Source organism: Epargyreus clarus, unplaced genomic scaffold, assembly GCF_041222505.1.
Source record: "Epargyreus clarus isolate Ecla_fem2 unplaced genomic scaffold, WU_Ecla_fem_2.2 ptg000021l, whole genome shotgun sequence".
Classification (NCBI taxonomy): domain Eukaryota; kingdom Metazoa; phylum Arthropoda; class Insecta; order Lepidoptera; family Hesperiidae; genus Epargyreus; species Epargyreus clarus.
This window is the reverse complement of record NW_027332228.1, coordinates 11,281,491-11,299,886: the sequence shown is the minus strand read 5'-3', so window position 1 is coordinate 11,299,886 and position 18,396 is coordinate 11,281,491. Positions and strand designations below refer to the sequence as shown.

General features: G+C 33.0%; 1 protein-coding gene across 2 annotated transcripts in view; it reads left to right on the top strand.

The window, feature by feature from the left end:
• The first annotated feature begins 9,869 nt into the window (after window positions 1–9,869).
• Window positions 9,870–18,396, top strand: part of LOC140750885 (cuticle protein 19-like) — a 49,914-nt gene continuing 41,387 nt past the window's right edge. Inside the window, exons 1-4 of one of the 2 annotated variants that reach the window (XM_073084612.1) lie at window positions 9,871–10,015; window positions 10,625–10,786; window positions 13,720–13,886; window positions 14,558–14,748. In XM_073084612.1, the coding sequence (XP_072940713.1) occupies window positions 10,004–10,015; window positions 10,625–10,786; window positions 13,720–13,886; window positions 14,558–14,609 (393 nt within the window). In that variant the 5' untranslated portion in view covers window positions 9,871–10,003 and the 3' untranslated portion in view covers window positions 14,610–14,748. Of the gene's footprint in view, window positions 10,016–10,624; window positions 10,787–13,719; window positions 13,887–14,557; window positions 14,749–18,396 lie in introns of those variants that run through there. The other variant, XM_073084611.1, reaches the window with a different exon arrangement.

Here is an 18,396-nt window from a genome sequence, read left to right as displayed (position 1 = left end):
AACGCTATTTTTGCCCCCGAAATGTTTTGTTATTCCATGTCAGTTGCGTTTTTGTTACAGCACGTTTTATAATGACTTCAAGGAAAAAGTCTCCTATGTCCGTCTCCTGGTTCTAAGCTACCTGTCCACGAACAATTTTCAGCCAAATTGGTTTAGCTGTTTTTGAGTTATAAAATGACTTCACGGAAACGCGGTCAAACGGGATACAAAGTGTCCTATGTCCGATTCTTGGTTGTAAGCTACCTCTCCACCAATTTTCAGCCAAATCGTTTCAGGCGTTCTTGGGTTATAATTAGTGTAACTAACACGACTTCCTTTTATATATATAGATGTGCTATTATGTTCTGGACTATAATAATCTTGGGTGTAATACTCGAAAATTACATTAGTGTTATCGGCTATTATTTAAATACCGTATATATGTAATAATTAAAGAAATTAATTAATCACGTCCGCAAAATGTAGTGTAAAGTATAAATACATAGTTTATTTTTTATAAGAATAGTGGTTGATGCAATTGGTAGTTAAAGAAACTCCATTACATCATAGTTAATTTGGAATGTTACTCGTATACAGTATCTTAGAATATCTCAAGTGTAATATATATTCATACGTATACCAAGTACTTAAATTACACTCAGTCACGTAATTTGAGGAAAAGTAAACTAAAATTCAAAATATTCGTTAATTTTATGGAATTATCTAATTTCGAAAATATTATTAGGTTATGTAAGGAATTATGTATTTACTATTGAAAATATTATATTATAAGGAACAGCTTGTTGCATTGTATATTAGTACGATTACCTTTAGTAAATAAAATTATATTTAAAAAGCAGGACTGGGAATGTACCTACACCTACTACCTAGCGTGAAGCAGTTCTTCGTTTCGGTGGAAAGGAATGAGGCAACTATATTATTTAGTTCTTAGAAGTGACAATGGATCAGTAGGCTTCAATACGAACTCCAATTCTATATGGAGCGGTGGTACCAATGGAGTGGTGGTACCAAGTTTGCATCGGCGACAATGACCACTTACCATCAGGGTCAGCGCATGCTTCTTTGTTATTTCCATGTTATATTATTATAAAGAAATGTCTTCCTTAGTAACCTACTCAAAAAATATTACATTAGACAGATATCTTTGAAATTTAATCAAGATTTTTGTCAGAAAACTTGTATTAAAACCCACAATCGACCAAACAGCTCAATTATAAACATGTGAAGTTAGGTAACGGTAATTGCTAATTAGCACTTTACACTTGAGATCATTTTGCAATAAAAAATCGTGGTAATTTAAGCGAATATTTTATAATTGTTAATGTAGGAGTAACGACTACAAAATCTATTGTTTCAGACCTTCACACCCGCCAGTCAGGATACTCTATAACGCTCTAGTTTTTTTTTTATTTATGCAAAAACTAGCTGACCCGGCAAACGTTGTGTTGCGATATAAATAAAAAAATGTTAAGGGTGACAACCCTTATCACTTAGGGATATGAAAAATAAATAGTAGCCGATTCTCAAACCTACTGGATATACATATAAAATTTGCTGAAAATTGGTAAGACGTTTCGGAAGAGTACAACTAACATTGTTGGACGAGAATTTTATATATAAGAACCTTTTCCCACGGACTAAATTGTGAATCTAAACTATTCTCAAGTCCCCTTGAACACACACAACAAATTTCATCAAAATCAGTCCAGCCGTTTAGGAGGATTTCAGTGACATACACACGCACATAAGATAAGATGTATTTTAGAATGTTTGTATCGTTCATATTCAGGCAAAAATGCTTAATGCTTGTCAAATGCGAGTAAGTTGTTATACATTTTGGCATGTTCAAGATAATGACACAAGCAACAAATAGTTTGTATCGTCCATCCTTGCGTCACCCTTTGAAAGTCCACTGCTGGACATAGGCATACCCTAATCTGTTAAATATTAGTTTATATAAATAAGAATTCATACAACACATATAAAACGGACAGTTATTAAACTAAACACCTCAACGGTATCTAAAATTAAATGCTGACAAAATAATAACAACACTTACGAATTAAATATGCCACCCTAAACACCTAATAGACATCATCCCATAGAGCTGAGAGCGTTTTCCCGGTGTGGATAATTAATTTTTAATGTTTACCTTTATAAAAACTATTACTTCATAAAATAATCCTTACTTTATAAAAAAAACATAAATAAAATATTAGTAAAAATTATAAACCTCTTCAACAAGCTTAGTATATTCACGATGAAGATAGAGATCAAATGGTATCTATTAATCATAACAAGTGCATCTAAGACATCAAATTATTCGTACAATGTTAAAGTGATTTAACCGCAAAGTTATCATGATGATCTTGCTGAAATAGATAAACAGACCTACTGATACACATTAGACAAGGCCGAGTAGCATAACAATGGTTGCCTAAGTTGAGACCTACAAATTATCGCGCATTCCGACTAATAAAATGTATGTTGAACGCTTACTATTTTGGGCTTTAACGGAGTTTCCAAAGGTTACCAATCTTCACGTTCATGTATTTTATAGTTATGGGCGAATATTTCGGGACTAATTATTCAAACGTTATTTATGTGACCAATTTTGAAAATGGTAGAACTTTTTATAGTTCGACTCCGGAAGCACACACCACCGCCACCCTACCTATTTCTGCTCAATAATATCAGTATTCAGTGTAAGTGCATATGAATAGAAACAGACATCGTCATCATCCCGTTACTGTCGCACTACTGGGCACGGGTCTCCTCACAGAATGAGTAGGATTAGGCCAAAGTCCACCGCGCTGGCCAAGTGCGAATGGTAGACTTCACACACTCGTCACCTCTGAAAACTTTGTTTCTTTTTTAAGATTTCTCACGTCCAGTTTCGTCACGATGTTCACCTTCACCTTTTAAGCAAGTGATAATTATTTTCTAATTCATAACTTTGAAAAAATCAAAGGTGTCTGAGATTTGAACCTCGCCAGTCGATCAAGATCGCCGGGTTTCTTTAATCACTTGACTATCACTGCTATGCTACAAACACATAGATATATCTAAATAAACAATGCTCATTTTAGTATAGAAAACAGATGACATAACAAAACTCTCATTAAATCATACAATAACAATAAAATAAGGTGATAAATAATAAAAAATCTCTATTCAGGAATGCAGACTGTGATTATCCCACGAGATACTTTTGGGATCAGAGACAATATAAAATCTTACAATTGTTACAGACGACGGCTTCCCAGCCTCCCAGCATCACGCTTCAAATGCAAGACAATGTACTCGTTTCTTAATATTCTCTTTCACCATCTGTATACCTTAATCGACTGTACGCATATTATATTGGTACATTTAGACTGTACCTACATCGGTAAGACTTGACGAATGCTCTAATGAGTTGCTAAGCGAATTAATTAAGGGTTTTTTAATAACTAAGTGACGCATTTTGTAATTATTTCCTATGGATTCATTCACAAAATATTCACTGGCGTAGGTCCATAACAAATAAGTTACTAATATGACGACCCGGGTTCGATCCCCGGTCAGACAGATATCTAAATGATGAATTTAGATTTCTGTTTCTAGGTCTGGCTGTTTATCTATTTGTCTATGTGTGTGTCCATGGCACCCACGACACAGGGAATCCTAGTGTGGGGCTGTGAGTGTAGAAAGCGTTTATTTATTATTATTTATATAAAATTAACGCAACCGCTCTAGATTCAAAGTTAAGAGCGATCTTGTATACTGACACATCTTTAAGAATATATAGAATAATCTCAGACAAAACGTCGTCGATTAAATTTTCTATGTTCTCAAAAGAGTAACCTTTTCGTTTGTATTCATGGCTTTTCAAAACATTCGAATATTAAGACGTATTCATAAAAATATTATTTCCTTAAATTCAGTCTTATGATGCAATATAAAGGTGTGATTTTAATGTGTATACAATGTAAATAAAGTTATGCACTTTCCGGTAACTTTGTAAACGGCAACAATTTTTTTCAGCTACTAAATATTCATAACGATGAATATAATTATTATTTGCATTATTTCATAACGCGACACGGTTCATACAATTTACTTACGCCGGAAATTGGTACAAAAAGCCTTGAATTATATAATAACGTAGATATATTGGAATTTGAATAAATATAATATTGAAAAAATAGGCCAAGTATGAGTCGAACTCACATACAGAAAGTTCCGTGCCAATAAATTATCATTTATATTTTATTTTTAGTATTTGTTATCCTAATAGCCATAGAAGTAACATTGTGAAAAATTTAATTGTATACCTATTATGGTTTAGTAGCTTTATTTTTTCTTGTATTATTCGGTTTTTTGTAGAAACATAAACAAAAATAAATTAACTTTTTTTTGGATTAACTGTTATAGCGACCTCCGATATACGTACCTACTCTGTAAAAAATTCAAGCGTATATCTACTATGGTTCGAGAGATAAGCCTCTATCATTCAAACTGTGACAGACAGACGGACGGACAGACAGCGGAGGCTAATAATTAGGTGCCGATTTTTCTCTTTGGATACGGAACCCTAAAAACTGAACGACACTGAAAGAAAAGTTAAATTACTTATTCCGCTGTAAAAATATTTGATACAAATCAGAACTGACCTTCACCTTGGATTCGTCACAGCCTGACAACTTTATCGCTAAGATCTTACGTAAAATTTTATATTTTCAATACGCACCAAATACACCTTTTTGTAAAGAACGCGTAAACGACTTTCAATAAATTATTTTTGAAAGGTTGCAGATAAATTTTAATTGGTATAAAATCTAAATCGGATATCTAAAACCTTTTAATTTTTTTAAAGGTTTTAGATTTCAAATTTATCATATTCCTATAAATCTAAAACCTATTAATTTTTTTTTTAATAATAATAGCTTTATTGACACAAAATATATATATACATAAGTCAGTCGGCATCTACACCCTATCACCGAAACGCATATAAACATAAGCACGGCATAACCTAAATATTAAATAAAAATATTATAAAAAACAAATACCTATCTTAAATAAATAGTTATACTTAATCTCGCAATTCAGACGAATGCAACGATACCTCATATGCTAAAATCTGTCTAGCGGTTTGGGCTGTAAGGCATGCCAAAGGATGAGACTTACATACATACTCTCGAAAAGCATTACCGCACATTGCCCTCTGCAGTCGGGTAAAATATAATAATGATGAAAGCAAACGTAGTCTAACTTCCTGTACTACACATTTTATTGCGCAAAATTGTAACCAAATGAATAATACTGAGATATTATATAACAGAACAGCTGTAACAATTTCTAGATCCGTAAATTACTCACTAAGCGAAAGGACCTTTGTCATAACAATCACTTAAACTTTTACAACAAAAACATTTCCTAACAATGTGTCCATTTCAACCATAGAGTACTAATTTAATAGAGTCTAAATTAGAAATAATTGTTCTTATATAATTATTAATTTACTTTTATTTTACCCATGTTGTGTTGTGATATGAATGAATGATTTATAACACGATAAAAACGCACCAGTGAATTGGTTCGAATAAAAATAATTTAATTTAGAAGTGTGCGTATGCGTATTATCGAAACTTCAAATTAATTAGAAATTGTACCTCTATTTCTATTAATATTTAATGATTAATTTAAACAATAATATCTAAATTGTTTAATGAGAAAGTTTATTGTTTACCCACCTATGTAAGGCACCATGACAAAAAGTTATTTAGTGTCATTTCATTTTAAATGCCGCCAAATATACACCGAAAGAGATTTTAATAATTTTGGCTTATATAATATTCCTGTAAGTAATGTCTTACGAATAGTACGTATATGTTATATATCGAATTAGGACTCTACATTGTTATTTCACTTACGATTTCAACAGTCTTGTAAGTCGATATCTGTCAAATTGCAAACGGATAGAGTGTAGCATATCCCTTACAGGCTCAAGTTTCAGCGCAACATGAATCAGTATGTTTCGCAAGAGACCAATCATGTAGGAAAGGCTTAATTAGATCATTACTACAACACGATGTGATAATAGTCTCATTCAGTACTTGATATATATCAGTGACAGTAATATAATCCTACTTATATTATAATGGAAATATAAAGGGAAAAGACGTAAATCCTAAAATACTTTCAGTAATACGATAATGATGTAAGAATATGTAAAAGAAAAAAATATCCTTTGATAATATACAAATAGTAAATGAGCAAGCAGTCTACCGTCCCTGCCGTCATTTTCTAAAGCTTACACCACTATACGTTCTTATAGGGAATCCTAGTGTCTGTTCAGTTTGAGCGGAAAATAATCTATAAAAAAGGAAGCTTAAACTTCTTTAACAAAAGTTGCAATTTGAACACACTCAATTTTAAATGTGTAACGATTCGCACTATTACGAAATGGACATACATAATACAGTATTTTATTATCTCATTCCACTAAATACACCTCAAGAATTCCTCATGTTTCCTAAAGTGATTACCACAGAAAGGATATATTAATTCGTTGCAGACTGTTAATTTGCTTATAACATATTACTGTTTTTTAATTACAACATAACCGTTTAATTACATCAAAACTGTACATTAATTACGTCGTAAATATTTCAATTAAAGGATATTCGTGTAAATGTGTTTTATTTTCAAAATTATTAACAAGAATGATTACAACCATGCATACAATTATGGGTCCAGAACAAAAAATACATTCGTATTAAAAAACAATACTAAGGACTTTTTTATAAAATGTGCAGCAGACAAGCATACAGTCCACCTGACGGTAATTAAATATTGCCGCCCATGGACATCTGTAATCCACCCCAGATAGGATTAGATATTCCTACCTGAGGTCGGCTATAGATGCACCATTACCCCTGAGGGATAAGTTGGAACGCCTCCGAAAAGTAGTTAAAATCAGAACACAGCAGCGCTTAACGCTGCTGGGTATGAGGCAGAATCTACCACCTTCAAAGGTAACATCATTCCACCTTTTTGTACCTAATAATCGGTATATTCATTCATGATTGCCATCAGGTATTATTACCTTCAATACGAATTATATCCTGTTTAGGTTTGGTGATAATCATTGAGTTTTCTGACCAGTAGTTGCTTTATTTACCAACAAACTGCGTTTATATAACAATGATATGACCAATATACCCATCCACATTGCACAGTGACCAGTATTTTAATTACATTTTAAACAAAATTACTTTATTTCTTTACATAACGAATATTGAAAGTAATACGTAAATATCTAACGTCGGAACTAGGATAATAATACTTTTGATTATTTGTTTGTGAACATATGAGTATAATGTTTGTCTAATACACACCTACACCTGTTTTTGCCTATAGCAGTGTAAAGCGTTGCTATGATCTGATTTAAAGGGTATGGTAAGGAAGACATACTTTTCCGAAGCGTCCTAATTTAGTCTTCATGGACAGCGGCGTATCTGAAGCAAACCTCAGGTAGCAATGTCTAATCCTATCTGGAGTTGATTACAGTTGTCCATGGGCTGCAGTAGCCACTTACCATCAGGAGAACTGCATGCTCGTCTGCTACTTCTTTATTATAAAAACTAGCTGACCCGGCAAGCGTTGTGTAGCCATATAAATAAAAAAAATATTAAGGGTGAACAACCCTTATCACTTAGGGGTATGAAAAATAGATAGTAGCAGATTCGGAGACCTACTGAATATCCATATAAAATTTGGTGAAAATCGGTAAAGCCGGCACAGCCAGAAGATTACGGTAACTAACAATGTGACACAAGAATTTTATATATAACAATATAGCATTAAGACTTTTTTAGCATTAGAAGTACTAAAGTAGACATACATATATTGGAGTATAGGAGAGTCATAATTCTAAATTTGAATCGAAAGGTAAATGAGAAACACATGTAAAAAACTAAGATAAAAGAGTTACGTACGAAACAACAAGAACATACGTATTCATATCTAAACAAACAGATACAGCCACAAAACGTGATCGAGATATGTGATAAAGCAATCCAGATGTCTCAATGTGGGATGTGATGAAAGAGGCTATTAAATTGTATGTGGCATTGTTATAAGACTGGCTTCATTGTAGCTATTCCACGTTTTGAAAACGTTTACAGTTAAAACTTTATAGTTACGCAAATGGGGATGAAATAATGAAACTTTTTTTTATAATATAGAAGTAGCAGACGAGCATGCAGTCTACCTAGGTAAGTGGCTACTGCCGCCCATGGACATCTGTAATTAACCCCAGATAGGCTTAGACTCCTACCTGATGTCGGCCACAGATGCGCTGCTACCCCTGAGGACTAAGCTGGAACGCCTTGGAAAAGTATATCTCTCTTACCAATGAGTGTTTAATTATGTATACTTTTGTGCACTTATATTTTTATTAAATTACTTTGACAGGTGGTAGAGCCTGTACCACCGTCACACCCATATTTAGCATGAAGAAGTTCTACGTTTTTGTAGTAGGTCGTGGTAGCTGACTTGCATATAAGGCGACCATCTTAGCCACCAGAAGTGATAACAAATCTGTGATCGGCTTTAGGTAAAACTCGTTTTATAAGGAGTTGAGTTGGAGCAATACTTAAAAGAGGATTTCGAACTTAGACAAGGGGTTAGTAAAAGGGGAGGTTCGTTAAGTGGTAGCAATCTGTAGCCGAACTCAAATATAAATAATCCTATCTAGGTTTAAGTGTAAATGTCCGTGGGCGGCAGTAACCACTTGTCATCGGTTAACGGCTAGATTAGAAAATAAATGCTGATCAAGTGTGTGCTAATAGATTTCACACTTTTGTCAACATTATGGAATCCAAGGTGTAATTTCCTACATGTTTTCTTTACTGTTAGAGTAATGACACCTAACTTCTACTCCTAATTGTGTTTATATACAATGTCTATGATAAATAATCAAAGAAACAAACAATATTAAAGTAACACTTAAAGTTATATTACGGAACACTTATCACTTTTCATGATGAAAATAAGAAAGAACTCTACTAACAACAAACAAAACACATATTGCCATGTTATGTATAATTATATTCAGAATCGTAAAACATTACGATGAATACTTTATTTCTTATTCATCTCACATCTGTTTTATGCAATACAATTAAACGTTTTCGTACAAATAACCGAAAAATCACAAGGTATCACTAAGTTTGCAATAGATAAATCAAAGATGATGTAACACTTATATATCAATTCATCATGTTCTTACATATTCCGGCTGCTGAGATTCAAATCTACTGAACGGTTGCCTTACTTACAGAAATGAAATGGAATAAATAGGCTTCATCGTAACTTATAGCTTTAAATACAAGACTGCATATTTTAGCCAATATCATAAATCATCATAATATACAGGATATCAACACATTGTAAGGGAATGCTAATATACTCTTAAGAATAAGGGTGGAAGTCCTCGTATAAGTGTCTTCCACACCTCTTAGACCAACATAATTTCAGGGCTAATTTACAGCAAAAAATGGTAACAGTAATGTTATTTGGAAAAATAAAGGTTTAAATTTAAAGTTCTAGAAGGACAGCCTCCCAGAAATACATATTTATATGTTATCCAAACTTTTCATACCGAAAATCCAACCCGGAAACTTCAAAGCACCTAAAAACACTACGAAGCCTACGCCGTCCGGTCATTAGGCGAAAAAATTACCATCGCGCATTCTTCGTATTCGCAACTGCTCTACATTCCAGCACCATTCCATTGTTTATGACACACATGATTTATTCACCTTGAACCAAGAGCACTGCTACATAATTTTACGTAATTGCTATATTATTATCAAACTACCGTATTCTTGCGTAGACAGCGCGCTGTGCGTCGCATCTCGGTGGTTAAACTAATATAAAAGTCGGCGATCCCGCGGTTTGGTATCAGTTGTGTGTGGTCGGTGAGACGAAGCAAACCTTATTCAAACAGAAAATGTTCGCCAAAGTAAGTGCAACCGTGACTATCCCGTTGCGTTAAGTGAAAGGATCGGACCACAAAGCGCTTGGCCGAAGTGATCTGGAGAAGGATAATGTTTCGTCGAAACAAAGCTATCGATCACTTTGGACAGCCTTTCTGGCCAGCTTGTCGCAACTAGTGCTGTCAGAGAGTTTAGTTAACGTTTCTGTGATATTTCTGTTTATCTAGATATCTTTGATAATTCCAAGCTCTGAGTAAATAAGTATTTGATTATATAATTAATTTTGCCTTTTTATGTGTTATTCAGTCAGCCGAAACATTGCATTGTTAAAGTAACGCTGCATATGCAAATAAGTTGCTACGTAACTTCATTAATTCAGGTTTAACGCATAAATCAATTACCGGGGTGCACTCGGCTGCAACTGAAAGCTGCTACATTATTCTTTTTTTCACATTTTAATATTCATAGACTCATTAATAATACGTATACAGTACAAAACCAAGGGTTTTTTTGTAAGTTTATGAATTTGATGGGAGATAAAATAGGAATCATACTTTTAAGCATCTTCATTGCTTCCTAAGGTTATTCATTCTTATTTTTGATTTCGTCTTATTAATCTTTTTCTTTTGTTCCAGGCCGCAGTAGTATTATCCGTAGTGGCGGTGGCAGCCGCTGGCGTGGTCCAGCTCTCTGGCCACGGATACGCCGGCGAGGGCTACGGCCACGAAGCAGTTGCGTACGCACCAGTAGCTCAGCTAGCACACTATGAAGGCCATGAACAGCATGTTGACTACCATGTGAGTATGAATAAAACAATGCACACATTCCTATGAATGTCATATAACTACGTTTTTTTTTTTAACATGTGGTTTAAAAAAATCACCTACGTATACTCGTATAAGGCATTTGAACTAATATTTAAGCCTTGCAGAGACCGACTTAAATGACCTTTGAAGAACCTATTTAGCCTGTTTAGTATTTTTTTGGTTAGTTATAGTTGACCTTAAAATGCCTTGACTATTAAATGGGTTCAATGAACTTGTTTATTAACTATATAGAATGCAAAACATATACATATATGATAAAATATACTACATCCATATTTCAAAGAATACTTCTACTATTCTCAGTAATTCGTCTCAACGTCTCAACCATATATTTCTAACATTTTCATACAGGTCGTTATTATTTCATTACGAAAAATGTTAAAAAGTAGGAAAGCATTCCTAAACGTTAAAAAGTAGGAAACGTATGACCTTTAATATATTCAGTTGCATTTTTTTCTGAAAGAAAATTTACGTCAGAATTCTTCCTTATCAACCAAAAGCCTCAAATAATAATCAAATGTATACTCTTATATGATTTAGTTCAGAATCAGTTCAGTAACTTATTTTACTAGACATTTATAGTTTTTGCAAGTCATTTTATGGTCATGAAAATTAATATAACAATCCCCATTTTATTTACATTTTTTGTTAATTGATAATTCCACTGCACGTTATTACTGTCGTCAATATTGCTCTACATAGCAATGTTAGTAATCAACGCACCTTACAGCAATCTTCGTGTTAGAGACATAAATGAATAGCTTCAAATAACAGCTTGCGTTACAATGAGATCATATAGACAATGTAATGTTCGCGAAGCTCATTATAATTACGAAAGGCACGCACTGTCTCAGACTGCCTTTAATAAACTAAAACGCAAATTTGGTCAAGGGCACGAACGTATAACATTTTATTTGTGTAACTTGGTATTTTTAACTCGGAAACTGAAAGTAAATAATCGTAACATTACAATTATATAACTCTCACAAACGAAGATTCAAAATATATATTGCGGAGTTTAAGAAAATTCGTATATTATAAAAATAAGTCGGTTTTCACAAACCGCTTGGTTGGCGTAATACAATAGTAGCCAGCTAATTGATAGCTTGCATAATGCACGTGCTGTTCACCCAATTCTACCAGTTTCGATTCCGGGACGATATCTAATCTAAGCAGCACAATGCAGTCGCCTTACTTGTCCGTATTGCATAATCCCATCAATTTTCGCGCTAAATAGGTCCCAGCGAATAAACGCAATTATATCATTCCTGCTTGGAGTAACTAATAACGTAATCACGCGAAACAACTAGAGTTGCGCTACAATGAGTAGTGATAAAAAATCATGCATACTATACTGACCAGTACGTTGTAACAGAAAACAAATAAACAAAACGAATTTATAGCTGTTACCGTGTCGAGATACCCGAACTAGATAACTGCATAATACTCGTAGTTACAGATCTAGATAACACACCGCATAGCTTATTCGAAAGAGCTGTATTCTTCTAAACAGATGAAATTCATGTGATAACTGATTAAGTAACGTAGTAGTGAAATTGTAGTGCGCAACACGATCGCTTTCGTTGACGCGGATCTTTACGACTTTGTCATAAATAGGCCGTAGCGGGCAATAATTTGATATAATCCGCGGTATTACGTAACTGCTTTGCATTCGCGAGTATATCCCGGTCGTGACTGCAGGCCGATATCGGCGCGGTTCCCAGGGCGGTTGCGAAATTAGCGCCTACAAGCGTACTAGGGGACGTAATGACATGATACATGGGGGAAATGGACCGTTGTCTGTCTGGCGCGTGCTCTCACGCTCGTTTTAATGGCTGATGCGGATTGTTGCCGGCCAGTGCTGACCCAAATACACTTGCGTAAGCACATGACAGTTCTAAATAGTAAACATTTTGATTACGATTAAGATTAAGAAACGCGCTTAAAGTTTACGTTCATGCTCGCTTTTAGCACTTTCGCCAATTTAATTAAAATGTTACATAGTACAATTGGTAGCTAATTATAAACAAACCAATATAGTAGTAGCAATGCTTCTCAGGAGATCAATTACAGTACTGACACCCGTTGAAATCTAATATACTGAGAATTGATCGAGATTCTAGACTCTTACGCAATATAGTAATGATCCTATACATAATGTATTCAGTCATCTAATCAACAGTAGAACTAATCATTACACTCCACTTTATTTTTTATATGCTTATATTTAAATGCAAAATCATTACTTTTTTATCAACGCACTACTTAGACACACGTTGTCTGTATAGAAATTAACTTTTTTGAAAGTTTAATAAGATTCTATTTACACTGCTCGAAATAAACCTCACATATTTATGTTCGAAAGTTAATTGGGGAATACATTAGGTACTTAGTAGACCGAAAAATACACTTAACACTTCTGTTATAATATAGAAACAGGTATAATAGTGGTCTTGTTAAACTACAATAGGTTTAACCACATTCAAGACGAATGAGACAGATTTTGCTCACAGACCACCACTACATTTAAGTAAAGATTACATTTTAACTATTATTTATTTATTTTTTAAGAATATTATGGACAACTTGAGGTTTCCTTCGTCATTGTATAAAATAAAATCGAAAAAGCGAGTCAGGTTTTTTAGTTACTATTTATTTTTATATATTTTGCGGTTTTGATACTAAGGGTACATATTAACTTTAACATTATAAAGTTTTATTGAATTTCATGTACGTGATTATTATTTATACATCACTACAAACATTTTAATAAATAAATAATGAAATATTCACACATCCACTGTAAGTTTTTATCGTTTTAAAGCGTTCTCTTCGTCAGGATGGTACATTTTAGTATTACATTTTATGTCTATCAGCTCTGACTAGATACTTTTTTCACCCAGGCTCACCCCAAATACGACTACTCGTACTCCGTCTCCGACCCCCACACTGGTGACCACAAGACCCAGTTCGAGGCGCGTGATGGAGACGTCGTGAAGGGAGAGTACTCCCTGCTGCAACCCGACGGCTCCTTCCGCAAGGTCACTTACACGGCTGATGACCACAATGGGTAAGAAAATCTAGCATCTTTAATAATTATAATGATTGTGCAATTTATTTTGCTGAAAATCAACACGTTTTATAATTTATTGAAAATAATAGACTTTATTATTTTTTACGACTTAATATCAAATTGAAATATGAGTTTACTAAAAATACTCAAAATTATCACATAGGTTAATAATCAAAGATCTCACATCACTTTAATTTAACTTACTCTAGTTTAAGAAGTTTTTAACATAATAATACATTATAGCAAAATAAAATAATGTTATGTTTACTGTTCTTTCAAATATAAGTCAAATAGTACTTAAATCTTATAATTATAAGCCTACAAACAATTGTCTTTTATCTATCAATCTTACATAACCATACTCGATATTATGGAGTTAACATTAACCATTAACATTACCAGTGAGCATGTTATTAAAAGGAGTGTGAGGTCTAACAATTCTCACTCTGTCACTTTACTGTGGCCTTAGCCGCTACCCCTCTGCGAGGAGACCCGTGCTTAGCAGTGACAGTAATAGGTTGATGACAACTATATTACGATGTAACTAACAATATAATTATGGTATTTTAGTAATGTCATCATTCTGTATACTGCTATCTGCTTTTAAATACATAAGTCTGTATGTACAATTTCATTGGTTAATAAACTATTTTCTTTTTAATTTTCAGGTTCAACGCGGTGGTACACAATACCGCGCCCGCCCACCATGACTACCACTAATCATCGACATTGGCTCCGGCCATACGAGTAGCTTCCATGTGATATTATTATGTACCTTTATTACTTATGTAGATAGTCTTTAGTCGACAATGACTTTTATGGTTTAAGACTGCGGCGAAAATAAACTGTTTAAAAAATATTACCTTGTTTTCTTTTCCACTTGTTTCTTTATGATAAAAAATGTCAAAAGATTTTGAATTATGGAAGTTGCCAGTAATTATAAGCTCTCAAATTTATATACTAGCTAAATAAAGTTGTTTCAAATATAAGAAATACAAGGATAATTGATACTTAAGCAATTTTATAATTAGTATGATATACTTGTAGTATTTTAGTGAATTGAATTTAGGAAGTGACGATTGAGTATTGTGCAAAACAAAGTTTCAATAAATCAAATTTATCAAAAACTATTCATGAAATTAATACCAAAAATAAGAAAATGACAAATTTATTACTTTTTGAATTCAAAATACAATATTAAAAATAGTTCCAGAAATGTGTTTAATTACCTACCTACATCAAATTCTACAAATGTTCCACCATTGCTTTTCTGACTTACTGCCTGAAAACATGATTTACTTTCTTATATCCCATAGAAAAATTAAATTCATTCTATATTTGATTCATAAAAAAATAAAGTAACTTAACGTTATGCATTGACATTAATTTCAAAAAACCTCAACATTATAGAGACAATATTTCGCTATGGAATTCATGGCAAAGAAAGTATAAAGTCCGAATATGCACAATTTTTTAGTTGAGAGACACTGAAAAGTTAGCATTATGCAAAATTGTCCAATTTTACCTGAACATAGCCTAGTGGTTAAGAAACTCGGCCCCTCGATCGAGGGATCCGAGGTTCAAATACCAGGCATGAACCTCTGATTTTTCAAAGTAATGTGCGTATTAGAAATTAATTATCACTTGCTAAACGGCGAAGGAAAACATCGTGAGGAAACCTGCATACCTAAAAGATTTGTAAAAAAAAATCAAAGGTATGTGAAGTCTATCAATACGCACTTGGCCAGCGCGGTGGACTATGGTCTAATCCTTCTTATTATGAGAGGAGACCCGTGCCCAGCAGTAGGACAGTGATGAGTTGATGATGATGATGATGACCTGAAGATAATGTTATTTGTATGTAATTTAATACATACTCTAAGTAACAAGTACCTTTATTTTATATATAGTACCGTTCAACCCTTAATAAGTACTATTATAAAAGGTGATAAAACCGTTTTGGAAGATACCACTTCCACACCTATTTCTAGTGTGAAGGAGTTCTTCCGGTGCAAGGATATGGATTCCGGCTGATTTACATACGAGTGGCAATATATCTGGGGTGCAATTTATGCTCCTCTCGTATCCCCTGGTGATTACAGCGATATGCGACCACACAAATCGCTGTCCTTCTCAAGGTCGCTTGCGGACGGTTAGAGCTCCCACTCTTGCCGCCCACATCTCCGGAAGCCACTTTTAGTAACCTCTTACGACAGGAATTAGGGAATACCGTAGCCCTATTCTGGTCCCGTGACTACAGGGACAAACTTAATCATATACCTAGTAATATCTATCACACAATATTTTTCCTAAGTCACCACTTAGGAATATTTAACAATTGGTTACGTTACTAAAACCACAATAAGTAGTCTTTCAAATATTTTATTGTAATAATTATATTTCTCTTAGCCTACTTTCTCAAAAAATCTTCAATGCTGAATGAACTTAAATGCTATAGAATTACCTTTTTTATTTATTAAAATGATAACCGTTACTAAGACAGACTTAATTAATTACCTCAGTTATATAAACTTCTTAAAAAACTTGAGCTAATTACTCAATACAAATAATTATAATGTGAACGTTTCTTCCGAGTTAGAGTTATGTTTTGATAAGAAAATTAAACTGTTTGGTAACTTATATGCATTGATTGTAACATTATTAAAAATTAAATAACAAATTGAATATTAAGAGTAATAAAATAATTTATAGAATAAAGAAATATATTAATATTTTATTATGATGAGAAATAAATCTCTCAAAGCAACGCGTTGAAGTCTTTTCCATAAGAATCCATAAAAGTGACAAATAAACAAACACAGTTGATATTGAAATCTATGTAACAATATAAAAATCTGTTATTTGTCTTATAAGCTATTATTTTTATGAAATGAATATCCTTGAACCTATAAATAATGAAAGCAGTGGTCAATATAAAATGTTAAATATGAAAACGCCTGTTGTTTGTTTGAAGCAAATCCATCGTAAAGTTAATATTACAAGCAATGTTTTATTCTTGTTACTTGTTTAGTTAGTTAAGCGAGAACGGTTTTAGCAGGCGCTACGTCTATTACTAAATTACGTACTTTCTTAAGAAATCAAATAATGACATTCTAAATAACATTTTACTTTAATTTTTTGTCATTGTTATTCTTTTCAATTACAAAGATGTACAGTATATTAGAAATGTTACAGAAAATAAAAAAAACATATCTACTTATCAGCATAAATAGCAAAGTTTCTTGATAGTAACTTCGTTCTCAAGACAAGTAACGTATTCTGAACTCAGCTTATTCATTTTCTATGCCGTGGGTGCTAAGGATACATACATACGAATACACAAATACCAGAAGAGAAATCTAAATACATAATTTAGATTTCTTGTTGTTTGGGATACTACTTACACATTCATTAAATTATTTTCTCTTTGTAATAGTTACAGAATAATACAGAATTACGTGAGTTCAAATGATCGCCTAACATTAAATAGACTGAAAATACTTTTCCATCTGGCTCCATCATCAGATCAGTTTTAAGATACCAAATTATGGCATTGTCATTCAAATTACATACACATACGAAGTTTTACTTCGACACGACGGTTACAGTAAATAAAATTTGTATTACTAGATCAAAAATTGTATTACTTTTTTTGCTAGTTACTTCGTTGTTTTTTTACAACTGAAGAAGGATATTTTTAAGTGTCTAACTAGGCAATGCTGTAATTTTGTACTGTTTCACACGCTGAGAGTAGAGCAAGCATAATTTAAATAAAAACTCAATCATTACGTTTTAGTTGGTTTCAGTCCCTTTCATGCAAAAAACAGCCTTAACTTTTTTTCTTGAACTTTAAATACCTGTGGTACCTTTTTGAAATCTCTATTAACTATATCTAGTTAATTTCAAAAACGTATTTTATGGATCAATGTGCACTTATACTCGTAGTTCAGTACGTTTAATCTTCACCGCGAATAGTCAAGGTTGAGGAAAAGGTAGTAAAAAATGAAAATCTAAAAATAGCCCTATTTTTCCTTAACCTTAACATCTTTAAACCAATTTACATTTCAATATGTTAGACCAACTGTCTGATAGTATTTAACAGAAAAAATAAACACTGCATCACCAAATTTGTACACGCAGTTAACGAAACAAGATGAAGAGAGCTAAGTTAAAAAAATATATAAATAATTGATAATGCAAAAACGGTGACACTTATGCTAAGTTTTTTTTTCTCTGAGAGTTCAGCCCCTAAACTATGTTCTCCCCAAGTTTGTCGTGGTACTTACGGAACACTCTATATAATAATATTGTTATATGCATGCCTATGGTACTAGAATTAACTTCATTTCACTAATTAAAGTTCGTAAAATTGTAATAAATGTAAAACCAGTAGTCATTATGCGTTTAAGAATTATTTACACCTGTATAAATATTCAGAAGTATAATACACATACGACAGATAATGATAATGACTTCACAATCGCCGTAAACTTAACGAATTACAATA